The sequence below is a fragment of the Artibeus jamaicensis genome, unplaced genomic scaffold, assembly GCF_021234435.1.
Source record: "Artibeus jamaicensis isolate MK-2021 breed Jamaican fruit bat unplaced genomic scaffold, CSHL_Jam_final contig_2170, whole genome shotgun sequence".
Taxonomy (NCBI): domain Eukaryota; kingdom Metazoa; phylum Chordata; class Mammalia; order Chiroptera; family Phyllostomidae; genus Artibeus; species Artibeus jamaicensis.
In genome coordinates, this window is record NW_026521445.1 from 1,114,494 (window position 1) to 1,142,164 (window position 27,671).

At 42.6% G+C, this 27,671-nt stretch overlaps 2 protein-coding genes across 7 annotated transcripts in view; one reads left to right on the forward strand and one right to left on the reverse strand.

Moving 5' to 3' along the window:
* Positions 1–443: 443 nt before the first annotated feature.
* Positions 444–15,642, forward strand: PRG4 (proteoglycan 4). Of its 5 annotated transcripts, none has more exons than XM_053658477.1 (13): positions 444–501; positions 1,104–1,202; positions 3,714–3,836; positions 5,028–5,147; positions 7,539–7,706; positions 8,235–8,357; positions 9,767–11,659; positions 12,501–12,578; positions 13,309–13,445; positions 13,719–13,875; positions 14,351–14,545; positions 14,908–15,033; positions 15,420–15,642. In XM_053658477.1, exons 2-13 carry the CDS (start codon positions 1,127–1,129, stop codon positions 15,542–15,544), a joined length of 3,321 nt encoding a protein of 1,106 aa, XP_053514452.1. In that variant the 5' UTR covers positions 444–501; positions 1,104–1,126; the 3' UTR covers positions 15,545–15,642. The 5 variants fall into 5 exon arrangements, with proteins under 5 accessions (XP_053514452.1, XP_053514447.1, XP_053514458.1 ...); XM_053658472.1 differs by lacking the exon at positions 444–501 and adding an exon at positions 638–774; XM_053658483.1 differs by lacking the exons at positions 444–501; positions 3,714–3,836 and adding an exon at positions 638–774.
* The window catches only part of TPR (translocated promoter region, nuclear basket protein), a 59,533-nt gene continuing 47,452 nt past the window's right edge, over positions 15,591–27,671 (reverse strand). The window contains exons 44-52 of one of the 2 annotated variants that reach the window (XM_037145705.2): positions 25,939–26,120; positions 24,747–24,815; positions 24,543–24,634; positions 22,752–22,858; positions 21,409–21,504; positions 21,117–21,273; positions 19,353–19,471; positions 16,351–16,446; positions 15,591–15,794 (exon numbers count right to left, since the gene is read on the reverse strand). In XM_037145705.2, the coding sequence (XP_037001600.2) occupies positions 15,739–15,794; positions 16,351–16,446; positions 19,353–19,471; positions 21,117–21,273; positions 21,409–21,504; positions 22,752–22,858; positions 24,543–24,634; positions 24,747–24,815; positions 25,939–26,120 (974 nt within the window). In that variant the 3' untranslated portion in view covers positions 15,591–15,738. Of the gene's footprint in view, positions 15,795–16,350; positions 16,447–19,352; positions 19,472–21,116; positions 21,274–21,408; positions 21,505–22,751; positions 22,859–24,542; positions 24,638–24,746; positions 24,816–25,938; positions 26,121–27,671 lie in introns of both variants that reach the window. The other variant, XM_037145704.2, reaches the window with a different exon arrangement.

The window sequence follows — 27,671 nt, forward strand, 5'->3', positions numbered from 1 at the left end:
AGCCAATTTTGTGAGCTCCATGAAAACAACAAACCTCAAGAAAAAAAATGTACATTTGATTTAATAGAAGTCCCGAAAACACAGGACACAAGCTAACACTAGATAAATTTCAAGACCATTCTTTGCTGGATCAACTGGGAGGAAAAGAAAGAAAAGATACCAGCATTTGACATTTTAAAACTGCTGTTTCAATGCACTAGCCACGAGCTAGCAGAGCGCTTCACCCTCTGAGAACAATTTGTTCACTTAGAAATTAGAAGTGTTTGGGCCAATGAATCTAAATTTATTTTGTAGTAGTCATTTTTCTTAATGGAAGTGTTTTCCAGATGTTGCCCAAGTCTGGTCGTCTGGGCTCCCCTCCAAGAAATGAGGAAAGTTTGATTTCATTGGCTGTCGCTGTTGGTTTTGTCTAACCTTTGGACTAATTGGTTCATCTCAATGTATTTGCACTGATATATAAGACTTCCAGGATATTGGAGAAATTCATCTCTCCTTTTACGGGTAAGTGTCAAAGTTAACTTGCTTCATGGAGGTAAATGTGTTTTCAATTAAGGAGAGGGAAACCTTATTGAAGGTATTTGAAAAAGATTTACAAGGACAGCAGTTAGGAATTTTGGGAAAAAAGCTCACATTTATGCAACACACCTGTTGGAAGCTTGTCAATTTATATTGAGAGTTGAGGGAAAGTTGGAACTGTAACTTCTGTGTTTATTAAATTAAATTATACTGAAGCTGGCTATTTTTTTCCCCAAGAGAGGATTTAAACTTTGCACTGTAAGTATAGATTTTAATCTGAATAGAATTTTAAGATAAGTTTGTATTCTATTGGGGGAAATTCTAAAGAATTGTAATGTTCCACAACATGACTGAGGCAGTGACTTGATTTCTTCTGCATAAGATCCAATCCAATGGTCAAATATTTACTATAAAATTAAAGCTGGTTACTGGTACAAGTCTTTTTTCAAGAAGGAGATGGCTTTATCTCTAAATTGCATTTTAAAATTACTGAAACACTGTATAAAGCCCAGATGTAAACTAGTGGTAGCATAAAAGATGCTTTGTTTTGATGCTTTTTTTCTGATGCTTTTTTTTCTTCTTTTCAGCAAAGGCTTGGTACCTGAGAACCATGATGGAGTGGAAACTGCTTCCCGTGTACTTGTCGCTGCTCTCTGTGTTCTTGATTCAGCAAGTTTCTTCTCAAGGTACCTTCACGTCAAAAATAACTTTATTCCACAGCCATTGCTGATCATTCAGTTCTGACTTTTATGACAGCAAAAGAACTAGATTTCTAAGGATGTATAGTTTAAGTTTAATGCAGAGTAAAAACTTATAGTTACATAAAACATATGGAACATATTTGTAAGCATTTTGAAATCCTCAATTTTCCCCCTGGATCACAAAATTTTTCAAGATGTTTTGAGCTTTCGAATAGAATATTTTTGTACTCATTATTCCCATGGTTCTTTCGAAAGTTAAAAAATATATGGATGTTGCTGGAAAGACAATATTACAGGATACACTGATAGGAACAATATTTAAGTAGCATATAATTCTTATCCACGTGTTCACGAAGAAATCTAATCTCTTCCATAAAATAAATTATTGATAAATAACTTACTTTGGTATACTGTAGATATAGATATCACGTCGCAGAGAACATTTGCAGTGTTTGAAATGGCACTTTATTAATCTTTAAAATGCTCTTTCTTTCTTATAAGGACCATTCATCCCCAGATGGACTGACCCAGGTGGGAATGTCATTGGGTCTTAGGTCCACAGCTCTTAGGGTGAAATCACATTGATAAAATAGACATTTCCAGTAAAATAATTGAAGTTATCACAAACCTCAGAGAAGCACTTAGATAAGAAAAGCTGGAAATGCACCAAAGCAGATACAAATATTTCATGGGGAAGGATGGCCATCTGGGAACCTCCGGACCCTTGTCTGCTCTCAGAATAAAGTTACAGGGTTCCCAACACCGGGGGCATTTCCTCACCCACCTCTCCTCTGAAAGGGAGTCGAGAGTTCACTGAAATTATTTTGCTTTCCTTTGCGTAAGTGCATTTAAAATCAGTTGTTAAAATGAATAGCAAGAGTAGGACAGACATTTAACCTATGAAAATAAGTTTTCCTATAAATACATTTGATTTCCTATTCCAGAAATCTGCTGTGAAAGAAGAATTTTGATGTTGTCGTCTGCTTGTCTTGCCCTCTCAACCTCTTCCCATTCCCTTTTTTTCTTTATATATATGTATTTATATACATGTATTTATATACATATGCTATTGATGCCTTTTTCTCAACCTTTTCCCTTTCCCTTTTTTCTTTATATATATGTATTTATATATATGTGCTATTTATGTCTTTTGTGTGTATTGTGTGCATACGTCTGACACTCGTCCTAATATTTGCTGTTTTATTTGCATATTAAGACTTTAACTCTCCTGGACTCATCATTCTGAGATATTTTTCAGTGTGTTTCCACGTCTCTCTATGGATTTAGGACATTGCACCTGCCAATTTCTATTCCAGAGATGGATTCGGTTGTTTTGAGCTTTCTTACAGAAAAATTGGTGACTTGATTTCTTCTGCATAAGATTCAACCCAATGCTCAAACATTTACTATAGAATTCCAGCTGATCACGTTAAAAAGTCTCGTGTCAAGAAGAGGATGGCTATATCTTTAATTTGTATTTGAAAAGTTACTTGATTTAATATAAGAAATCTGTGGTCATCGGTCAGGGAGGTTTTCTAGGTGTTTTCCAAATGACTTTGAAAACATATATGAGGAAAATGACGCTTTTGTTTTGCTTTACCCAGAAAAACTCTGTTCATGATCTTTATATTCGTGTCCAGATGCTATTTCAAGAGTTACCTATTTTGCAGTGGTTGTGACCATCTGACTTCCCCAGCAATTAAAGAACCCAGTTACCCCCACCAATTAAAAAAACAAAAACAGGAAGCCTAGGAAAGTTGGAGCTGGTATAACCAGCTTACTTTAAACTTATCATAAAAAATAAGGGCACTATTGAGGGGGAGGAGTGGAGAGAAAATGCAGACAACAGTAATTGAAAAACAATAAAATAATTTAAAAAATAAGAGGCACTGTGATTGGCTTGAACGAGTCAGGCTTCAGAATCACGTACATCCAGTTGTGGATGGGCTGTTGACTTAAATGGCCACATAAGTTCATCATCCAAATCAGGACACTTCTGATTAGCTAAATAGCAGAACTGTAACACCTGTGTACCAGATCTATTTGCTAGGTGGGTGACCTTGAACAAATTACTAAAATGTCAATGTTTCAGCTTTCCTATCTCTTAAAGAGGAGGTGACCATACCCCTTGACAACGTTGTCATACGCATTATTCTAATGCACGACTCAGTGCCCAGCATGAAGATGCTCAAATACTGGCAACAAGCCCTCACCTAAGCAGCAGCATGGCGCTGTCGCTGGCATCCTCCTCCTGGTGGAGGGGTGCAAAGCTATTACTTTGAGTGATTTTCTAAAGAGTGTTGCTCCGCTCAGTGTAGTAAAAGAACAAAGAGGGTCTTTAAAAGATCGGGCAAAGATCACCTGGACCTGTTGCTTTCATTCCCAACCTTCTCCAACAGACAGAATTCTCTCTCCCCAGATGGCTCTGTCCTCATCGGACCTCACCCTATCTGTAAAGTGGATTGGCCATGTTTACATTATATTGTATAATTTTAGATATATCAAGCTGTGCAGGGAGATGTGGGGAAGGGTATTCTAGAGATACCCCCTGCAGCTGTGACTATAACTGTCAACACTACATGGAGTGCTGCCCCGATTTCAAGAGAGTCTGCACCGTGGGTAAGTCCTGAGAGCTGCTGTCCCCTCCTCTGTCATCACCGCTGTCTTCCAGAGTCCCCTTGCTGTGCTGTGTCCACCCTGCTTCACCTCTTTTTGCTCAGGTGCCTTTCCCTTCACTTGCCTACCTATTGCCCTGTGCTGTACCTCAGGACGGCGCCAAAGGCTGTACAGAATTTTGATCAGAGCCAAGTAAAACGTCTCGTTCTAAAGACAGAGTTAATGCTCTGGCTCCAAAGTCATTAAGGAAATAGTAACGAGATGTGATTGCTTAGTGGTGGGGCCCTTCCGTACTTTCACTGGAATCCATGGACATACAATGATCTTGTCTAGCACTTGATGTTGTTTTTTATTTTAACATGTTTCTAATTTACCTGAAAATGGCACTTGAAAGACAAAGAATTAGTGTTTAATGATGAGTTTCAATAAATAGCCAAAGGGTCTGATTTTCAAATGATAGTATTTCACTTGTGAATGTATTTTGGGCCATTTTGTTGTCAACCTAGAAACATTTCATATTTACTCTCTATAAAAAAATTGTAATTAAAAGTGTATCAAAGTTATTTTTGCTTTAGCATTTGCTCATGAAGGTGATAAGTATATTGTCATGCAATGTGTGTGTTATGTAGGAAATTATTTCAAATAGGCCTCGGTGGGGTCACTTCCACCGAAGCTGTTTCTGATAAGAGCTGACCTGTCTTACATGGTCCTGCCCCGGGTTCGGCTGAAATCTTTCAACCTGACACGGTGCCCTGTCTGTCATTAATGAAGGTCTCCGCATTATAAATAATTCTGAGCTGAACCATGGGCCCGCTTGGACTCTATTGTTGTAGAATGTGTACATTAAATTAACAAAACATCTATTACAAAGCAGTGGTGTGAGGAGGAGAGAGGATGGAGGGATTTTGTACAAAGGGTGATTTATCACAGACTTTTCCCAGTTTTCCACTGTCCCTACAGGCAAATGACTCAGGTAGCATTGGGATGTATCTCTCGAAGCCATGAAGGGCAAGAAAAGTAGCCCTAAATCATCACATTTCTTACTTGGGACACCACCCATTTTCCAAATTCTATATAAAGTCCATAGGAAGACACTTTTGGAGCCCTGGGTAGCTAGCAGGTGGGCAACGGCTCTCCATACAGGGGCGTGGCCGCATGTCAATAATTCCTGATGTTTTGTTTTGCTCTGGGTAGAGCTTTCCTGTAAAGGCCGCTGCTTCGAGTCCTTTTCTCGAGGGAGGGAGTGTGACTGTGACTCAGACTGTAAGAAGTACGGCAAGTGCTGTCCGGATTATGAGGCTTTCTGCGAAGAAGGTAAGCATCCCAGGGCCAGTGAGCGCACGTGGGCGCAGCCGGAGCCGTGCGCCTGCCGCATCTTCTCCCATGATGTCTAACACGCAGCCCCTCCAAGGTCTTGATTTTACTAACACATAAGCCATTCCTTATTCACTTTGTTTCACCAAGATGTACTAGAGAATGAAAGCCTCTTCCAACAGTGGCCCCCTGGCTCAGCCAGGCTCGGGGAGAGAGGGCGGGGCCTGAGTGTAAATGCTTTTTTCTTCAGGTGTGGTTCAGTTGTGGGTTACATCCACAGCAACCCACTCACGTGATGGTTTCTTGTCTCGCCTGAGTGGTGCGGACCCCGCAGTGTCCACTGTCGTTTGAGCTATCTGTGTTTTGGGCAGTAACGTTTTTCAGTGTGTTCAAGGAGGGAATCCACACTTTTAGCTTCTTTGAACTAGTAAATTTAGGACTTAGTTTAAGGCACTAAATTTCCAAACCAGCCTGCCAAGGATTTGTTAACTGTCCACTGTATGTCTCTTCCCACCTTGTTGACAGCCGGCTCAAGACTCTCTTGGCAAGTGCCTGTGCGAGATAGACCCACCAAAAATCTTCTCTGGTTCTAGGGCCTGCAGAGTCCTCCAAGAGTGTAATAAACCCCTCTGAATTTTACCCAAGAAACCCACAAGCTTTTAAAAATATGTTTAAGTAATGGATTCCTTTTTTTTTTGCCAAATGTTTGTTCTTAAAGCCTACTTTTGTTAAAACAAGAATGTTTGTGGAAGAACGTGAAAATAAGCATTGCTTGCATAACCTTATCATTTTATTTAAACAAGGCTGCGCCTGCTGCTTCTTTCAAACGGTGGAGAAACAGGGTGGAAAACCGCTAAGCGGTAGAGCGGACATTTCTTCACCGTTCAATGTTTTCATTGGAAAGCGTTCCAAAAATAAGGGAGGCAACACCCTTGTAATCAAAAACTCAGAGTGCAGAGTTCCCGCAGCTACCAGAAGGACCCGCGTGGGCGGGACCTATGTACTCTCTGCCCAGAGAATTGTTCTGGCTGAGAGACAAAAAACTAAGAACGCATTTCGGGCAGAGCACAGGTGGGGAATGAGGATGGTGGGAAAGTGATGAGGCATTGAAGAACCCGTTTGGAAAGAAGAAGCTTTCTGCTACTAAGTGGTCGGTCAGATTGCCCGAGGTTAGAGGAGGACTCAGTGGAAAAAACTGATGAGGGTTACAGTTTTCAGGTGCAGAATTCACAGGTAGTGGGGTCCCATCTGAAAATTAAACAAACAAACAAACAGCCAGAGCTTCAACACTTTAAACAACAGCAAGCAATATTATCTTGTGACTCACCACGTAGCTGTTTCGAGATTACCAGAGAGCCTGCCTGTAGGCATCTGTGAATCTCAATGTCCTAACTTTTCAAGAATGGAAGGAATCAGCTGTCCAGTTATGAATATGGGTGAGAAAACAGTCCAGGCGGTTAAGTGTTTTGCTGAAGGTCCCTAGCTAGTAGTCTGTGGTGGAACAGTTTCTCAGATTGAGTACTTGTCACTTTTGTTGGGGGAAGAAAGCTGGGGAGAGAGGGGCTACAGTCACTTCTTGGACACTGCAGAGGCTTGGGAAGTGCAGCTGGGTTTAGGGACGAGGCTCCGCCACCCGGGCGCCCATGCTGTTCTCTGCTGCCTGATCTTTCAGACGTCCTTCGCCTTTTCTTCAGGTTCCTAATGATCAAACCACAGCTTCTCCTCTAGACAAGAAAAGAGGTGGGCGGAGGGGTGACTCAAAGTTTAGAAGAAACTCGAACCCCTAACAGCTGTGTAACTTGGGGGAGGGTAACGAGTTTTGGGAGAAGCATAATGTGAAGCCGTGGAAGTTTCACAAGAGGAGATACTCATGTAGAACTTCCGTAATTAAAAAGTAAATGAAAGGTAAATTGACATCCTTTATTTTAGAAGAATATGAAAATAACACAGTGTAATTATCGTATTTCCCACCCACACACAGTCATTACTTTGATCCTCATGGAAGGCGGGCCCACGGGACGGGGTTTATGAAGTATTTTTAGACAGCACAGAGCTCCAGAAATCATCTAGGAGAAACATCTCAGTTTGCAAGCAAGAAGTGAAGTTCAAAGGGGATTCACCCATTTCCCCAAGGTCACAATGGTAGAGCCTAGGACTGGAATTCTGACTCCTGAGCTCCTGGTCATAGTTTATACCAATTTGGGAACCAATATTTTATAGCGATGCACCCTCAGAATTTGTTGGTTTCAAGTCATTAGTGTTGGTTGGCTAAAGCCTGCCACGCTGGCGGTCACCAGCATGTCCCCTCGAAGGCCGATGCACCACGGCTTTCTCGCTAAGTTGGTGACGCGTGTGAACAGATGTTAACCCGCCTGTCTTGCTTGGCCTCAGTGCATAACCCCACCACACCGCCATCTCCAAAGACCGCGCCTCCGCCTGCGGGAGCGCCTCCGCCTGCGGGAGCACGTCCGCCCGTCAAATCAACCACCAAACGTTCACCCAAATCCACAGACAAGAAGAAGACTAAGAAAGTTGTAGAATCAGAGGAAATAACAGAAGGTAGGAAGATGACAGATGGAACAAGAGGAGGTTTCTGAGAAGGAATAACCTTTCGGTGACGGTTCTTTTAAGACTCTTCATAGAACAGGGTCACCTTGAGTCATTAAAGGCTCATTACACTTTTTGTTTACTTTGTTTGGAGTTGAAGTTTAAGCTAAAGTATAAACCCTACTCAGATATTTATTTTCCTTATTTACTGAACCCAGGAAGGGTCTAGGTTAAAATAATCATAAGAAACAAGTCTCAATGTTACCAAAAAAAAAAGAGCACGATCTTTTTTTTTTGCAGAATAATAGATTCTGCTGAGACTTGAGAAAGTTATCATTATATTTCTAGTGTCTGTGATAAGCTCAGGTGTCTAGCTTTTAACTGACAGATCAGAAGGGCAGTGGGCCATGTTACTGATAAAACTAGAACGCAGACTTTTATAGACCAGAAAACAGCATTTTTTGTGTTGTATTTGGACTGGCGCTTCTCTTTTGCTTTAAATCACAATTGGTGTGATCAACCTTTTTATTTAATTTGTAGAACATTCTGTTTCTGAAAACCAAGAGTCTTCCTCCTCCTCTTCCTCTTCCTCTTCGAGTATTCGGAAATTCAAGTCTTCCAAAAATTCAGCTGCTAATAAAGAATTAAAGAAGAAACCCAAAGGTTTGAGCATTGATAAAGATCAAAGACTATATCAATGCCATTACAATGCTTACCTAAAAGTATATGGGAGTGGGTAGAGGGATTTGAGGATGTTTCAGAACTGGGGCGGGGGGCATGGGTATGACTTTACAAGTTATTTTAGAAGATGCCCATGCAAGCTTATTATAGGACATTAGTGCCACGCAGCTGAGAAACCCCTTTAAAGCAAAGGTTAAGAAGATGCTTCACAGAAACTGCAGATCCACAGGACGGCGCCGGCAATGACTGTGGTCCCTTCTACCCAATACCATCTCCCTTTCTTCGTCCTCTATCTTCCTTACATTTTCATTTTTCTTTTCCCAGATTTCTTTTATTTCACAAACACTTTTTATACACTGCTTTAGCCCGTTCACTTATTAAATTCTCATACACCTTTCTGGGAAAGACAATATTATTCTCCACATTTTTACAGGTCTTCTTTATTTTCCTAATGAATTAGGTGTCATATCTGGCTGATTTGTCTGTAGTGGAAAATATACTGCAGGGTAGGCTATTATTGCCTTCTGAGGAGAGGTTCCCTTCGCTCTGCTTGTTATTTCCTGAAATTCTAAACTATATTCTCTTTCTCCAGGAAAATACTGGATTTTGGATACTGGAATTTTAAAGAACTATTCCCTGGGTGGTTGTGATTTTCCCCGAAGCCTTCTCTCTAGCTGGATAGCCAGATATTTAATCTTTGAGTCATCCACAGAGTCCTGCACACAGTGGGAATGCAACCTGAGTCCATGAAATGGAACCCGTCTCAGTGAAATGCCCCTGGGGCTCTAGTTCCTCCCTGGGGCAGCTGCTATGGCGGATACTGTTAAAAGGGGTCCTTTTACTGCCCTGGAATCCTACTCTCCTCTTCGCATCCCCTGGGACTGGGAAGAGGAGAGACCAACTAACAGTCCTGTGTGTGGACCTGGGGCTCAGCAGGGAGCATGCGGGGGGGACTGGAGCATCCTTGGGTGTAGTTGTAGAGGCCTCTCAGGGAATTGATGCAGAGTCTTCCAGATGTTAGAACTAGGTTTCCAGGAGGCAGAAAGGGGCACTGAGCAGTGGGGACTACAACAGTGGGGCAGGGGAAGGGCCAAGAGCTTTCGTGTAAAGACACAAACATTGATCATGTTGGAATTTCAAATTTGCCACTTGTTTCCATGGGTCAATTGTATAGTTTTACTCGTCTTTTCACTCCTTATCTACTTCACTCCCTAAGATAGCCCAATAAGATAGCTTAAGTATTTAACATTTTATAATAAATTAATAGACATATTAGAGTTTGGCAACCTGCCTAGAGACACAAAGCTAGTCAGCGATAAGAATGGGATCGTATATCATTATTAAAGACAAGGAAATTACCCCCAAATAAAACATGTGTTTTTTTTCTCCAGTAAAAGATAACAAGAAACAAGCTCCTAAAAAGAAACCTGCTCCAGAACCACCAGCTGGAGATGAAGCTGGAAGCGGACTGGACAATGGTGACTTCAAGCCCACCTCAACCCCGGACCTACCTGCCACTCAACGCAGTGAAGTAACCACAACCTCCAAGGTGACAACAGTGACAACGACAAGTTCTAAACCCAGCCCGTCGCCTGCCTCTGAAACATCCAAAGAGACGTCTTCGACGGCCAATACAGAGACAACAGTTGAAACTAAAGAGACTTCTGTAACAACTAAAGAGACTTCAACTAGTGAGAAGGAGAAAACTACTTCAGGCAAAGAGACACGCAGCACAGAAACAACATCTACTAAAGATTTGGGAGCCACGACAGTTTCTGCTAAATCTACAACCAAAGTTGAAACTACAACCAAATCTGTTACTCCCACCACCACTCAAAAGCCTTCTCCCACCACCCCCCCCAAGAAGCCTGCACCTACCACCCCCAAGGAGCCTGCACCTACCACCCCCAAGGCATCTGAACCTACCACCACTAAGAAGCCTGAACCCACCACCACTAAGAAGCCTGAACCCACCACCACTAAGAAGCCTGAACCCACCACCACTAAGGAGCCTGAACCCACTACCCCTAAGAAGCCTGAACCCACCACCCCCAAGGACCCTGAACCCACTACCCCCAAGGCACCTGAACCCACCACCACTAAGAAGCCTGAACCCACTACCCCTAAGGAGCCTGAACCCACCACGCCCAAGGAGCCTGAACCCACCACGCCCAAGGAGCCTGAACCCACCACGCCCAAGGAGCCTGAACCCACCACCCCCAAGGAGCCTGAACCCACCACTCCCAAGAAGCCGGAACCCACCACTCCCAAGGAGCCTGAACCCACCACTCCCAAGAAGCCTGAACCCACCACGCCCAAGGAGCCTGAACCCACCACGCCCAAGAAGCCGGAACCCACCACTCCCAAGGAGCCGGAACCCACCACTCCCAAGGAGCCGGCTCCCACTTCTCCTGAGACACCTGCTCCAACCATCTCAAAGGCCTCTACTCCTCCCCCTCCTCCCAAGAATCCTGCTGCACCAACTCCTGAGTTTCCTGTAGAACCCCTGCCAGAGGCTCTGGAAAACAGTCCCAAGGCGCCTGCTGTACCTACAACCAAGGCTCCTGAAGGAACCAAGCCTGAAACGACTACTACAGTGAAGGATAAGACAACAGAAAAAGCCACACAGACTACAACTAAGATCACAACCGCTACATCTAAGAGTACAACAGTAGATGCGGCAACACCAAAAGAAGAAACGGCTACTGAATCCAAAAAAACTACCACAACTGTGCAGGTAACAACTACCACAACCAAGGATGCCACCACATCACCCAAAGTTACTCCTAAGGAAACAACCCCTGCTTCCAAGGTGACGACGACAACCAAAAAGACAACTACTACGACCGAAGAGTCTGTGAATACACCTGAAGAAATGACACCACCAGAAGACACAGCTACTGACCCTAAAGTGACTCCTAAACTCCCAAATCCAACTAAAGCACCCCGGACGCCCACTTCTACCAAAAAGCCAAACACAACACCGACAGTGAGAAAACCGAAGCCGACACCGTCTCCCCCCAAGATGACTCCATCAACGGCGCCTACACCAAACCCTGCCTCTCCGGGGAAAGCCACGCCCCCAACCAGCCCCTGCTCTCATGAAGCTCCCAACTCAGAAGTGGCTGGAGAAAATCCAAACGACGAAGATGCAAATGCCGCTGAAGGAGAAAAACCTCCCGTGATCCTCAGGCCCCAGGTGTTAACTCCTATCATCGTTCCAGGCTCCGATCTCATAGTGCAAGGACCCAACCAAGCCATCGGCATCAACCCCATGCTCTCAGGTAAAGAGGGTCCGTGACTCATTTTTTGAAGTTGGTCATGTTAACGTAGTTCTGCCAGAACTGGAAAGCCCTGATTTAATATAATGTGTATTAACCTAGATCCCCAAACTCGGTAAATTTCACAGCTTCTCTCTAGGTAAGCAGAGAACTAATCCCTGTAAGATTATTTAATCTTTGGAAAATGGAGTAATGTCCATGGTTAAGAACTTAGTGCATCCGTAAGCAGAGAGAGTGTACAGAATGCCAAAAATATTTAATTGGGAGCCTATCCTTAAAAGAAGGTGCAATGCAAAGCGAAAATCTGCAGTGTCGTTCTTTTCCAAGTCAATTCCAAAGGGCAATCAGAACAGGAAAATGGAATGTTATGTTGAGATCAAGGAAATAATAATTTACTTGAAGATTAGTTAACGTGGCCTATTCTAATTCTTCACTCCTTTTTGAAAAAATTTTAAAGCTTTTATTTATTTTTAGAGAGAGGGGAGGAAGAGGAAAGAAATATCAATGTGTGGTTGCCTCTAGCACTCCCCCCACCAACCCAGGCATGTGCCTTGACTGGGAATTGAACCAGTAACCCTTTGGTTTGCAGGCCGGCACTCAATCCACTGAGCCACACCAGCCAGGGCTCTCACTCATTTTTATATACTTTTTGAACAGTATCACCTTTAAGTAAAAACAATTATGAAATATATTTCTCTTCCACCTGCGGAATTCACACACCTCAAACTACATACCCTTCAAGTGCTCGGGAAGGGGTGAACAGAGAAAATGGAACTCTGCGAGGAACTGAAAGAAGCAAACCCTTGTCTCGTTTTGTATTGACTTAACTTTTCGTTTGTTTTAGATGAGACTAATCTGTGCAACGGTAAGCCAGTAGACGGGCTGACGACGCTGGCCAACGGGACACTGGTTGCATTTCGAGGTGAGCTATGCACATACTTCTTTTTCTGCCCATCATTCTGCTTTCGGCATTTATCTCACACAATTTAGGAAAACCTGAAGGGTAATTACTAGAATAACTGGATTAACAAGTTTAGACATGTTAGAGTAACAGACAAGGAGCTGGAAATGATACTGAGTTTTCCTACTCTTAGGAATTGAAAGGTTAGTTCAGATTTTAACTTCCTATCAAGTAGATGACATATGGACGTGTTTTCCCTGCTCTAACTGCACTTGAAAACAACCCCTTGATTGTGTTGTAGTCGTTTCCCCTCTTTGCGGAGGAGTCACCTGGCCTGGCTTCTTATACTTGGATTAAATCTGAAAGGCAGTCAGTCTCTGACTTGTTCAGTGGAGGCGGAAACGACTTTAGTAGTCCTTTAATTGTAAGTCCTTAATTCTGAAAGACTAAAGACATTGAGAGAAAATTGGCTTTGCTTTCTCTAAGTCACAAAGTCAGAAGGCTTTTAGAGAAACGAAAATATTTCCAAGGTTATGCTCCATTTCAGACTTGAGACTCATGTTCTACTCTCCGAGGTGTTCAAATACTGCGTTCTGTACCAGCCCAGTTCCCACTGAACTTCTGGTCATACAACGCTTGTGAACCCATTCAATGTTTTTACCATGATTAACAATTTTTTCACTTTGGTTTCTTTTGGAGAGGTTTTAGTATTCATTCCTCTTGTAGGCTGATCTGTCGCTTTCAATTCTAGGTCATTATTTCTGGATGCTAAATCCATCCAGCCCACCACCTCCTCCCCGTAGAATTACTGAAGTTTGGGGTATCCCCTCCCCCATCGACACTGTTTTTACGAGGTGCAACTGTGAAGGCAAAACTTTCTTCTTTAAGGTAAGAAAAGTATCTTCGGCGAGAAATCAGCAAATAGTTATTCTTTATTATAAAAACAAATCAGCTTAACTTCCACTTCAGAAGGGTTCCATATTTTAATGAACTCTTCCGCCATCAAAATTTAATAAAAAGTTAACCCCAATTTGGTCACATTCATGGCCAACTTATTCAAATACTGAAGTTAAAACTTTCTCCCTATACTTAAATCTAAGAATAAATTCCTAACCTTTTCCCCCAAAGCTGTTAACCTCATTTCCTCTTTTAAATTTTCAGGATTCCCAGTACTGGCGTTTCACCAATGATGTACAAGACCCTGGGTACCCCAAACAAATTGTAAAAGGCTTTGGAGGACTAACGGGAAAAATAGTGGCAGCTCTTTCCATACCTAAATATAAGGACAGACCTGAAGCTGTGTATTTTTTCAAGAGAGGTGTGTGTTACATAATCGACATTGTACAACTTTCAAGAACTGATTTGCCAGGACAATTTTATTGAATATATTTCCACTTTCTACTGGGTTTACTGTCAAAAGACACCTTTAATAGCTGGATAAAAAGTTTTCAGTAAAAAAAAAAAAATCAAGGGCACTAAGACATATTTACATCTCCCAACATGCAAACCATAATTTCACCTGAGTTTCTAGTCATCATATAAAAAGAATGTCATCATTTACTTTTACACAAAGTTAAGTACAGAACTACACAGTCTGTTGGCTTTATTAATTCAAGTATTGCATGATGTAGTAATCGGTTTCAAAATACCCTTGATTGAGCACTATTATTGTCTATACCTCCTTTATGAAAAACATTGTTTCTTCCACCTTGTAAAAGCTCTTTTCCATTTTTTGGGGGGGCAGGGGGATTAAAATTAATTCCATTTAAGTATGATTTTCTAATACACGCCAGGCGGCAGAGTGCAGGAGTACACTTACAAACAGGAACCCACCAGGAAGTGCGCTGCAAGAAGGCCTGCCATTAACTACCCAGTGTTTGGAGAAACCACGCAGGTCAGGAGACGTCGCTTCCAGCGGGCGATTGGACCGCAAATGCACACCATCAGAATTCAATACACGCCCGTCAGAGTCCATTACCAAGACAAAGGTAACGTCTCTTCCTGTGTCAAAATGCTTACATGTGAAGCGGATGTAATAGAATTTCTTATAAAGTAAGCCTTATTAAATATAAATACTGACCAAACAACCCTAACACTTTGACATCAATTTGCCTCCATGAATGATCCAAGATCAACTTTTTCTCTGTAGGTAAGGATTGCAGTTTGAATGTTTGTGAATTGTAATAAATACTGTTTATCAAGCATCTCTTACCGACAACATTACATACAAATCTGTAACCCTCTGAACAGTGATAGAAGTAGGTGTTCACACCACGTCGGCAGAGGGGCACGACCAGGCCAGCCGGGTCTGTCTGACTCTAACGGCTGCTCTTCCCAATGTCCCCCACAGGCTTCCTCCACAATGAGGTCAAAGTGAGCTCACTGTGGAGAGGACTTCCCAGCGTGGTGACCTCGGCCGTGGCGCTGCCCAACATCAGGAAACCCGACGGCTACGATTACTACGCCTTTTCTAGGGGTGAGTTAAAATCCGAACAGCCTCCCAGAAAAGCGCTCTAATCTCTGAAATACAAATATAATCAAAACAAAACCCGCCAAGTGCTGAATGGTAACTCAGGTGAGAAGTTAAACTGTAAAAATTTTTAAATATTTTTTTAAAAATGAACTTGGCTTTCTCAAATTTTCACTTTGAAAAAGGAGTTAAACCTAATTTTACTAACAGGTGGTGAAAGGTCAGCCTGTCAACATAACTATTTTCCCTCTTGTTAGAAAGTTCAAATTAATTAGAAACATTTCTGATAGTAACATGATATGCCCCGCCGCCTTTGACTATAATAATCAACATAACCTATTTTTAAACGCGAGTGCGTTTTCCCCTGTTAATGAACGACACTCTCTCTCCAGACCAACACTACAGCATCGACGTGCCCAGGAGGACAGCCAGAGCCCTCTCCACCCGCCCCGGGAGGACCTTAGCCAACGTCTGGTACAACTGCCCTCAGGCCGGCGAGCAGGGGAAGGGACAATGAAAGCGAGGAAAGAGTGATGCATTTTGACAATGAAAGCAAAAAAGGATAAATTTTGACATTGAAATACATTTTATTAATAAAGAATGTTGAGATAAGCATACCGATTTAAATACAAAATTTTTTTAAGCTCGACAATCGTAACACTAACACAGTCTGAACAATCTTATTCACAGTTATTACAGTTTATAGGATATTTAGTTAATATTTCCTCTATTTATTCCTCCTCTCCCTCCCATTGCATGGCTCACACCTATGAGAGAAAAAAAGAAGAGTCAAACTGAATGTGTCTTTCAAGAAGTTAGCCCGAAGCTAGAATATTCACTTACTCTAGTTCATTCTAAAATGTGTTTCAAAGATTATTAATTTCAACATTTCGCATTTTCAATACAATTAGATTAATGTTTTTATCACGCGAATGCAATCTCTAATGGTTACATTAGAAAACATGGAGGTATTCAAACTTCACATTTTTTAAACCAGCCGCACAAAGCTTTACTCTGTGGAATAAACTGTAACGGGCAGAGACACCCCAAACGAGTACACAGCACTGAAGCACGTCAGCTTTTCTAAGTATTACTTCGAATTCAAGGAATAAACAAACAGAAGCACACACTCATTACACACCTATGGTATAAACATGTGTCTACAAGACGTTTACAGATCAGTGAATGTCACATACTCAATGCACAATTATTTAATCAATTCTTAGAACATTAAAAAAACAACATACAAATTGGAAGCTTGAGGACTGAAAAGTGCTGTTTCTCGGCGCCCCACACCACGTAGTCAGTATGTTAGGAATTTACCTCTCTGTCTGTTAAACTGACGGCCGCGGACGCCCTGTCTCAAAGTCGTCTGAAGTCTCACTCGTCGGAAAGGCTTCGGCTGACTACTGCTCGTATCTAAGACGGAAGGCAGTAAGATACAGGAAAGCAAGTCAAAAAACAAAAAAGCAGTGATAATGGCAAAAACTGAATGCAGGGGTAAAATGCAGAGGGGTCCGTTTGTTTTCAGTATTTAGAAGTTTTTTAAGATGGCATTTTTAACAAACAGGATAAAAAGAAAATATTTTGTTTGAAAAGGTAAGTTCTTGACTTTTCCATTCTTTCACTCAACAAACTGAATATTCACTTGGTGCCTATCCCTGTGTCAACCGCGAGCTGGCAGGTGAGGAACACAACGGAGAATAAAAACAGGAAAAGGACAGCCCGTTACGATACACTGATTCTTCCCCTTTTCAGACGTCCACACTCGATCGTCAGAAATCCCGCCAGCTCTCCGTTAAATACATATCCTGAACCGGACCTCCGTTCCCAACCTTAGCTCTACGACTCTGTCTAAAACTCCATCTTTGCCCTGAATTACGGCAACGCCCTCCACAGGTTCTGCTCGTTTCTGCCCACCACCCATCTGCAGCCCCTCCTCTACGCTGCGGCCAAACTGACCCTGCTAAGTCTAGGTCAGATCATGTTGCTGCTGTTCCGAGCCCCGCAAAAGCTTCCTCTGCCCTGGAAGTGAAAGCAGCTACGATGGCCCACGAGGCTTACCCTCCCCACAGCTTCTGTTACTGCGGTCTCTCTCTGTCTCTGTCCTTGCTGTAGTCCAGCCACGGGCCTCCTTGCTGACCCTGAGCAAGTCACACCCCTGCCTCCCAGACTCTGTGTCTGCTACTTCTCTCATCCTAGAACACCCTCCCCCACATGACTGCACAGCGTCACTCCCGAACCTCTTTCAGGTCTTTACTTAAATGTCACTTTCTGCCCTGGCTGGTGTGGCTCAGTGGATTGAGTGCCGGCCTGCGAACGAAAGGGTCACTGGTTCAATTCCCAGTCAGGGCACATGCCTGCGTTGTGGGCCAGGTCCCCGGCAGGGCCCACATGAGAGGCAACCACACATTGATGTTTCTCTCCCTCCTCTCTCTAAAAATAAATAAACTTAAAAAAAAAAGCCACTTTCTTAGTAGTGCTTTCAGTGAAACTGCCTGGCACATGGCAAGCACTCAAATATTTGTTTACTAAATGAATAACTGCTCAGATGGGAAAGTTTTGTGTTTTATATTATCGAATAAATGTAGAGAGACCCTAATTTCATAATACACTGTAAAACTGAAGAAGAACAGTATTTTTCACGCCAGCTCTAGTAAGAAGTTTCCAACTGTGCTGAGAAAAGACAATTCTCATGGACGTCAGAATATAATTGGGGGCACAGAACTTCACTGATATTGTATTTTTTATTTGTTTAAAAGAGATTTTATTTATTTTCAGAGAGAGGGGAATGGAGGGAGGAAGAGAGGGAGAGAAAAATTGATGTGTGAGAAAAACATCAATCGGTTGCCTCTCATGCGTCCCCAGCTGGGTTACTGGCCCATAACCCGGGATGTGCCTTAATCAAACTGGCAACCTTTTGGTTTGCTGGCCAGTGCTCAATCCGCTCAGCCGCACCAGCCAGGGCTATTATTATTTTTTTAATCCTCACCTGAGGATAAGGTTTTTTTAAAAAAAGTATCTTACTGATTTGAGAGAGGAAGGGAGGGAAGAATTAAGAGAGGAGGGGGGAGAGGGAGGGAGAGAGAGGGAGACATCAGTGTGAGAGAGAAACATTAGTCTGTTGCCTCCTGTACATGCCCTGACCAGGGATCGAACCTGCTACCTGGGTATGTGCCACGACCAAGAATCGAACACACAAACTTTGGGTATACGGGATGATGCTCCAACTGAGCCACCTGGCCAGGGCACTAACTGTGTTAATAATAAATATGACAGTTATAATTTTTGAGCTTTACTGTGTGTGAAGTATAGAGTTATACAACTTATATACATTATTTCTAATTCTGGCTGTGAGGTTAGTTGTGAATGTCTATTTCCTGATGAAATGTGCAGTGATGTAAAGTTACTAGTTGATAAAAGGTGGATGCGAGACTGGAAACTAGAAATGTTGGCTAACAGGCTGACGTGTCACAGAGACTCGGCTGAGGGGACCCTGATGTGGCCGTGTGCCATGACTTAAAAGTGTCAACAACCAGAGTCTTTTCCGTAAAACCTGGCGCAGTTTGAGAATGACCGCTGTAACAATTCGATGAAAATAATCCGAGTGGGTGACCGCGGACTATATTTCTTTAACAACAAAAGTAACTCCACACGTAACATTTCGAGGTAGGTAGACTGGTATGGCACGTTAAGACGAGCATCTCTGGAGCCAAACTCTGTGAGCTCCCGCCCGGCTACCCCTCGCTCTGCCGGCCATGTGACTGCAGTGCAGTCCTGCGACCTTTCAGTGTCTCCGCCCCCACGACTATAAAAGGAGGACCCGAGCTTAGCATAGTGCCCCAAACACAGCGAGTACTCAACAAACGTTATCTTTAAAAAGCACTGCTGCAGAAATAACTATACTCTTAAAAAAAGACATAAAATAACCTTTTTCAAAGTTAAAATGTCACACTTCAAAACTGTTTCCATCAGTGCATCTCAAACTTCTTTTAAAGACCCCCCCCCCCCCGATTTCATGTAGACCCCTATAGGCAGCCACATAACAATGAGCTGCTCTGGTTTAAACAGGTGAGAGACAGGCCTGGAGCCCTGCTCCTCAGCTCCCTCCCAGGCACCCACCCCAGCCCCTTAGCACTGCCAACACAGCACAGACCATTCCCTTCCATATAAACCACGTTCCCTAAAATAAAATAAAGTCTCCATTTTCAATAAAGCAATGTAAGATTCAGGAGAAGAGATTACTAAATTGTTACTGCCAAAAGCGTCCGCTGCAAGCAGGCTCGATGAGCAAGGCTGTGCTGCGGTCAACAGCAGGAACTGACCTGCAGAAGAGCTGGAAGGAGGGTCCTGGCTGGTGGAAGGAAGATCTGACTCATCAGATGCCTGAACAGGCTCTTCTTCCTGCTGACTATCAATTTCCAGGCCTGCTTCTGAACTAATACTAAGAAAGGAAAACAAAAACTCATTAGGAAATACAAAACTAATCCTAGAGCGCATGCTGCTTTTCCACACTCTTCGATACAGTTTATCACTTAATGTAGACAGAGCTCTACCCCAGCCCCAAGCCGCAGGCTCTGGTCCTGGTAGCGACAGGCAGTGTTTTAGCGGGCAGGGGCAAGAGAGCTCAAGACGCTTCCCCCTCCTCCTCTTCTTACTAGTACACATTCCAAACCTCCCCACTCTTTTTTGTTATATATATTTTCTTTTTGACAAGGGATGTTTACATTCGTAACACTGACGGGGACATATTTATCCAGATTCTGATAACTCTCAGAACAACTTTCTAGGAAAGTACAGTACTAGAATAATTCACGACGGTCCCAACTATGGATAACAGACCACTACTCAGCTGGGGCTCTAGTGCAGATGAGCCAGGCTGCGGGGAGAACCCCTGGCTCCATCCCTTCCCCAAGGGATGGCAGTAACCCACCCCTTCCCCACTCCGGGAGGCAAGTGAGGGAGATGAGAGTATAAGACCAGCTCGGGTCCGCTCTGGTCTTCATCACCGTGAACTTCAGCACAGTCAGGAGCAACAATGTACTTGAAAGACCTTCCTCGTGACCACTGCGGGTACTGAACAGTGCTGGACAAGTGAAAAGCACAGAGCACAAGGGGCTGAAGTCAGTCACCACGGTGGACACTCTGACTCTGAGCTTTCTCATTTGTAAAAAGGAGATGACCTTCGCAGAGGTATGTGTGGGTCAAAACGACATGTGTGAAGTGACCAGCACAAAAGGTATGGAATTAACGGCAGGCTGTCTTCCCAGCAGGGTCTACAACCTCCCTAAGTGAAGGAGCACCGTGTTCGAGCATGATAACAGGCCTGCTTTATCCCCCATACACTAGACTGGCCTATAATCACGCTAAGAAAATACTGCTACATAAAACCTTTGGGCTCTACCAAGGAAATGTGGGTTCTACATCTAGCTTTGCTTCTGACCATAAGCCAGTACAACGTTTTATTTTATTTAAGAAAGAATTAGGTTCCCATCTTCAAAGTTAAACTTCTCTAATACCACTGTCCGCTAGTTCTTCCTAGTAAATTACTTATTTTGGCTTAAAAAAATCTAGATGATTTGTCATGAAACAGTTCCTTTGTTAAACTGTGTGGAACACGTGTGTTCCACATGTAGCCGGGCCTTGAGAACTACCAGATAATCTCTAATTTGTAGGAAGTTCTGAGTGCCTATAAATAAAGGTAAGGCAGGTTCACCCGAAAGCCCACTACTGCGTGGAGAGTTGAGTCATTTCCTGATATTGCTAATTTTCAGAGAAAGACTTCTTTCTTGGGGAAAAGTTCAAGCAGTTACATTAATGGAAGGACACCAGTGATTTTAAATAAATATTTTGCTCTGGAATGAGTATTTCACGCAATTTTCAGGAAGCTAACACTTGTCTTCTGTAATAACAACCTCCAAAATATTATTAGACGCAAAAACCAGTCTTTCAAAACGTATGGCTCGGTTTACTTTAGCAGCAGGATGCTGCTGAAAACACAGCTCAGCAGACCGACTCCAGGCTGAAGGAAAACAAGTGTGAAGCCTGGCAAATCTAAAGCAAGCGAAAATCACGAAGTAAACACTCACCCTTCAGATTCCGCCTCCACGAACACTTCGTCGCCGTCATCTCCTGTGGCCGTTTCGGTGGTGGTGGACAAAGTGCCAGTCGACGTGGTCACCATTGGGACAGACTGCGAGGCGTGCTCCGAAGCGTCAGAGGCGGTGCTCTCGGTGAACACGTTCACTTCACAGTGGAAGACCAGAAAAGCAATGAATGCTTTCACTTCGCAGTTTACCTCATTTTTAGCCAAAAGCTGCCTCACAAGTTTCCATTTCACCAACAACACACACAACCCGACAGTCTGCCTCTGACACCCACCTGGAGCCGCGACTTGCAGAGGGGTGGTGGGGACGCTGCGGCCCCCCGACTCTTCTTCGTGAGCCAGGAAGAGGGGGGTTTCATACATCCCCAAACCTAAAGACAGTTGTGAGTGTTAGCGAAGGACGGAGAGAACCCAGACTGTCAGCGTGCAGGTCCCGAAAGAAAACAATCAGCAGAGACACACAACTGTTAAGGACCACAAGCGGCACATCAACCAAACACCAGTCCCCTAAAAATGTAAATACAATGTAAACACATCATTTAAGTTCCCTAACACTAATATAAAGTATCCTAAAAAAACCCCACAAAACCCAGCTACAGTGCTGCTCTTAGTTTTATACAAGCTAACTTTATTGAGTATCCAACCATGAACTAGGTACTGTTAGAAACTAACTACCTCTCACCCAAACTGCAAGGTATTATCAGTCCCCTTTCTGCTAAAACAGACAATCAAACCAACCAACCAACCCTGAATTTCAAGAAGGTTAATTAACTGTCGGAAAGTGACAAAGCTAGTGAAGTGGTGGTATTCTGCATAAAACTTAAGGCTGACTCCCCAGTCTAGAAATGTGAATTTACATGAAGTCAGCTCACTATTTCACACTGGCAGAGGCGTGCAGTGTCAGAACACCCTACACTGTCATGCACAGAGATCTACTACATGAAACACGTGAGCACTGCAGACTGATCTTTTGTTTGGGGCTTATGAAAGTAGTCTGCACCCATGTTCACTTATAAAATGCTGTCACGGCACCCCAGAAACGCAGTGGGCGATTCTAGTACCAAATGAAAGTTAAAGGGTAATTAATTCCCGAAAGAGCATGAGTCATGTCCAAATAACCCACTACTATTACTTAGTTTAGGGGTCATTTTATTCCACAAATTTTTAACATTTTATTTTTCCGACTTTTAATGTTAATGGAAAATGTCTAACTAGTTTTTTTATGCATTTAATTAGAAATGTTAAATGTTGAACCAAGAAAAAATATGTTGCATTCCTTCTAAAAACTTTAAACCAGCTGGTAGTATCTAGGTATATTTACCGGTTCAAGAACTACTTGTGAATACTAAGTATGTGTATGATGCTAAACTAGAGCAGAAAAGATACAAATGTAAAAGCCAGTCTTCATGTTCAAAGAACTCAGACCTTATAGGTAGTACAATGTTTATTAAGTAGTAAATATAGCTTTTCCCATAAATCAGCATAGGAGTCATTTATATATCAACTTTTAAACTATTTGAAAGTGCGTAATTTTCACTTAAATGAAAATCACATCAGATTAGTTTATTACCAAATATATGCAAACCCAGGAAATCTAAGTGTTTCTTGGGCAGTTTACCTCCTTGAGAAGCCAGCTGGCCAAGATCTGAGTGACTCGAGCTTGTCTGCGGCATGTCTTCAGGCGGCCCAAACCGGAATCTGGGGACACCAGCGACTTGTGGGGAGCTGGACAAAAATTAACTTAGGATGAAATTTAAAGTTACGCTGTTTAAACCACAGTGATCGAACGAATATAGAAAGAATAAGCATAAACAAAATGGGAAGGAAACAGATCAAAAATAAAGTTGATAAAGGAATTCTTATATAAATATTTTCAAAATATTAGCAGTCAAAGAATTGGTTAACAATATGAATCCATTCACACTACATGCAATTTACACATGTCTCACATTTCCCGAATCTGCCAGGAATCTCTGTGCAGGTCTCCTGAAAGCCACACAAACTCGGCAGGAGATGTAACCAAGTGAGAATGCGGTCACGAGACCAAACTGTCTCAGTTTTCCCTGGTTAGTCAGACATGAAGCAGGTTGCTGCTCTAGCTCGTTTCCCATCTGAGAGAGTTCACCAGATGACTTCCAAGGTCATGGAAAAATCTAAGATGACCAGAAACTCATTTTCCTGTCCTAATCTCTCTATCACCCATGTCCTGCCCACAACCAGGATATAAAGCAGCATCATTCCATTCTTTGCCCACTCCTTACCTTTCCTTCCTTCCTTAGCCAGCTGCTAATGTTTATGAAGTGTACCTCTATGATAACTCTCGAATATTTTCTTTTCCAGGTCAACACTATTACTCTAGTTAAGGACATTCTCTTTCAGGTGGATTTTTAGACTTGGGAAAACCCTGCATTCTTCTGAGCTACGCCAGAACGGAACACTGCTGATGGGCTGGCGCTCAGAAGCTGTGTATCACAGTGAGTGGGTTTCTGCCCGGCTGACCTTCAGCCAAGCGGGGCCCACACAGCCTGGTTTACAAACAGTCAGCTGAGGGAGTTTCAAACTGGTGCTAATGCCATGTGTTCCCACATACCATAGAACAATCGATCTTTTCCCAGTCTGTGGAAACTTCAATTCTGATCTTCCAGTATATCCTGTGAGGTAACTAACACTTCAGCCACAATGAACCACGATTTTCACAAACGTTCTGTTTTTAAGTGGAGTGGTTGCACAAAAACTGCCCTGTCCTGGCTGGCTGACCTCTGGCAAATTCAGTAGCATCTCTGCGCTTCCTTTTCCATAAAAGAGCAACATCAACAGAGTCTACTCTTACTCATTAAGATGAAATGAACTGATTCATGGACATGCTCAATAAGTGTCAGGAATTCTTTAGTTATAGTAATGTGCTCATAGCTAAGCTTCCATAATAATGCCATCCACCAGGATCATTGTAATTACCAACACCATCACCAACATGCACAAAGCATTTTACTGTGTGCCAGGTAACATTCTAAACATGCTAACATGAATTAATTTATTTAATTCTCACAAGTAACAAGGTAGGAAGTACTGTATCATTATTCCCATTAATAAAATGAGGGCGCTCAGGAACAGAGAATCTAAATAACTTGAATAGCTAGGCTCCAAACCCAGGTATTCTGATTCTGAAGTCCATGTGCTTAACCACTGTTATAGTGACTCTGAATTTCAAATTCCTGGTGGAAGTAACCGTATTGCATTCAACTCTACGTAATTTTCCTCAAACTACATCCTCAACCCTCCTACCCTACCCCCTAAAACTTAGTACACAGTAGGAAGGACTCTACAGTAATGAATCAATCAAACGTAAACAGATTAACAAGAAGACAGGAAGAATCTGATCAGCCCCGAAATCAATCTCTCATTAACTCACTGAATCGCTTCCGCAAACCCATCAGTACGATGCGGCACCACGAGAGTTGGGGTACTTGGAACTGTTCTGTCTTCATCGTCAAAAAAGTGCTGCTGCTGAAACAAAAGCAGGAAGTGGGAGCCGAGCAGGATGACAGAAGTCACACTCCACTACACAAACACCCACAGAACCCATGAACTGATTTCGCGTGGGGTAGGTGCTCACCATGCTCCCGATTCCTGGAGTCAACTGAAGCCCACGCCCCACAGACTGCCTCCGAGTCATCTGAATCCTCTGCGTCAAGAAAGGAATTGCATTTAAGAAATTAGACACCGAAACAAACACGAAACACCCACAGATACAGCTTATTACGCTGGTAATAAAATAATCGAAATGTCAGCAGATGATGTAAAATAATCGTCAGGATAGTTCTGGAGAAAATATTGCTGCTAATCTTGAACTATAGAAATCAGTTTTAAACAGTGTAACTTTTTAATTATACAGACCACGATATTAACCAGCAGATAAAGATTTCATTAACCAATAAGACAAAATATCAGCCAATATTTTAAACCAATCTTTGATCATGTCTTATTTCTTTGTAACTAATTTATTTAATTAGTAAGTATCCTTTTGGATCTTATGGCTTATTTATCCTTTGGAGTTCAAACAGCAGTACTAACTACAAATAAACTGTTTCTCAATTTAGATCATTCTAAATTGATACATCTGGTATATTTTGCAGGATCCACATACAATCTTTTCAGACTTTACATTTTCACATAATGCCATTTTCTTCACCAGTGGTAGTTCAGCATGAGCTGTACCGATGGGTTAAAACTCAAGACGTATTATTATAGAGCCTGTGCTGCACCTTCCCTCCTGTCTCTGCAAGGGCTCCCGACTCAGAGACGCCCAAAGAGCCCCACGGAAAGGGCCACATGCACCTTCATCAGTTTTCAAATGCAGGTTAACATGTGTGATCGTAAGAAAATGAGAGAAAAATTTCAACAGAACAGAAGGCTTCCTTTTTAAAACACAAACATGTGCACCTTAGAGAAAGAAACCTTCAAAACACATGGTCAGATGCTAAAATACATTTTACATGAATTAAAATCCAAGAAAATCTTTTCCCTTTTGTAACCTGTGGAAAGAGACCAGACATTTTTGCTGTGACTATAATCATTTCAACTTACAACTTTTAGTCAGCTCTGCCTTTTTAAGGAGGAGAAATCAGACAATAATTGCAATTCAAAAATTTATGAAAATAGGCCAAAACATGAAGAGTTCACTTAATTTCTAGTAATAATAATAATAACAATAATAATAATAAAAACAACAATAACAACTAATGGAAAGGGGGAAAAGTCAAGATTCTCAAAAGCTCATTTTTCGGAATGACCAGTACTTTTCATACCTGAACTGGTGGTCCCAACTCTTGCGGTGGGGCATGAATGGTCAGTCTTGGGGGCAGGGGGTGTGGTGGACGTCTAGGTGACTGTGGTGCTCGAGGGGTCTGTCTTTCAGATGCTGATGACGGCTGTTCTCTAGAAATCTCCTGGGAAAAAGACGACTCTGCAGCACCTGAATTTCCTTCACCTGTAAAACGAAAGCAGCTTATTTTGAACTACCAAATTTACCACAAAATAAGGTGGACAATCCCTAGAAGTATAAATCCTGCTACCGGGAATGTCTGCCTCACTAGCATTTTCCGAAGGACAGTAGTGAGGCCGAGTGGACTGAGAGATGACAGGTGTGTGGCTGTTAGGCAAGTCCCTTAACCCCTTTCAGTCTACTTCTTTGATTGGTTAATGGAACAAGTGTAACCTGTAAGAAAGGTTTTTCTGAAGATATTGAAGAATAGACACAAAGCACTTAGCCTAACACGTGATAAAAGAAATATTTAATAAGTATTGGCTCATATTATTTAAATGGGCAAATTACCTAAAGGTCAGACCGCTATGGTTATCAGTGTCATTCAAACAGGATGAAGAAAATTGGGGAAAAAGCCTTACGATGACACTCTTATATTTTGATTTTCCTACATTTAGAATTTAATGGTTCTTTAGATGACTGGGTCTTCTACATACACTGTAGGAACAAGAGAAGCTGTTCCCTACTTTGAAAGCTGGACAGGACAGCACAGAATTTAGTAGTTTAAAAGCCTGAGGTCTACAGTCAGATTCTTGCTCTCACACGTAACAGCTCTTGCTCCTTAACCAACCAAGGTCTCGGTTAAGTTACTTGGCTTGTTTCTGCGATTCTACACTGGTACTTACACCTGATCATCTCATTGTGAGAATTAAGTCAGGACAAGTGTGCATGCTTAGGAAAAGCATTTTTATACCACTGGTAATGTACATAACCTATCCACTAACTTAATCTTATCCAGACGGCTAGGCCTATTTTTACTTATTAACAAAAAAGAACACAACTCTCTAACAAGCATTTGATGAATGTCTGTTACATGCTTTGTATCTGGGAAAAATGGTTATGAACACTTTCCGTCAAAATACTGAACTTTTAGAGATAATAACACCTACAGGAGCAACCACAGAATCAGCTCAAAATGGCCCTATCCTACTGAGACAACAGACCGAAACCGCAAGTCAGACAGAATTATGCAGAGTTTTGTCCTCCAGCAGTACCCGGAACGGAAGTCTCGCTCCCTCACCCCGCCAAAACAAAGGATCAGGACGTAACTGAACTTGAACACCGGAATCTCTTCAGACGTCCAGGAAGCTTTGGCGTTGACACCCCATTACCATACGTGGCCAAGTTCCAGGGTTCCCCAACTAAAACACACCCTGCCAGCACTGTTTCCCCCTAGCCCCTTAAAAGCCCTTAACGTAGTTCAGTGAAGATGAATATGAGGTGCCATCAGGTCTTCGTCTTCTTGGTTGGTGTCTTCTTGATCGATAAACCTTTCCTTACTCCAAACTCCAATGTTTTGGGTGGCCTTTCGAAGTGCTGGCATACCAACTCTGGTTTCAGTAACAATTGGGTGAGCCAGCGAGGAACTGTGCTCTTGGATGGCCAACCCTGGCTGGGGTTCCCCTCTACGAGTCCTGAACCACCACCAAGGACGTTTTGCCTTAGGGGCTTGGAAGGAGCCTTCCCTGGCAGGTGCTGGCCACCCTTGGCACACAG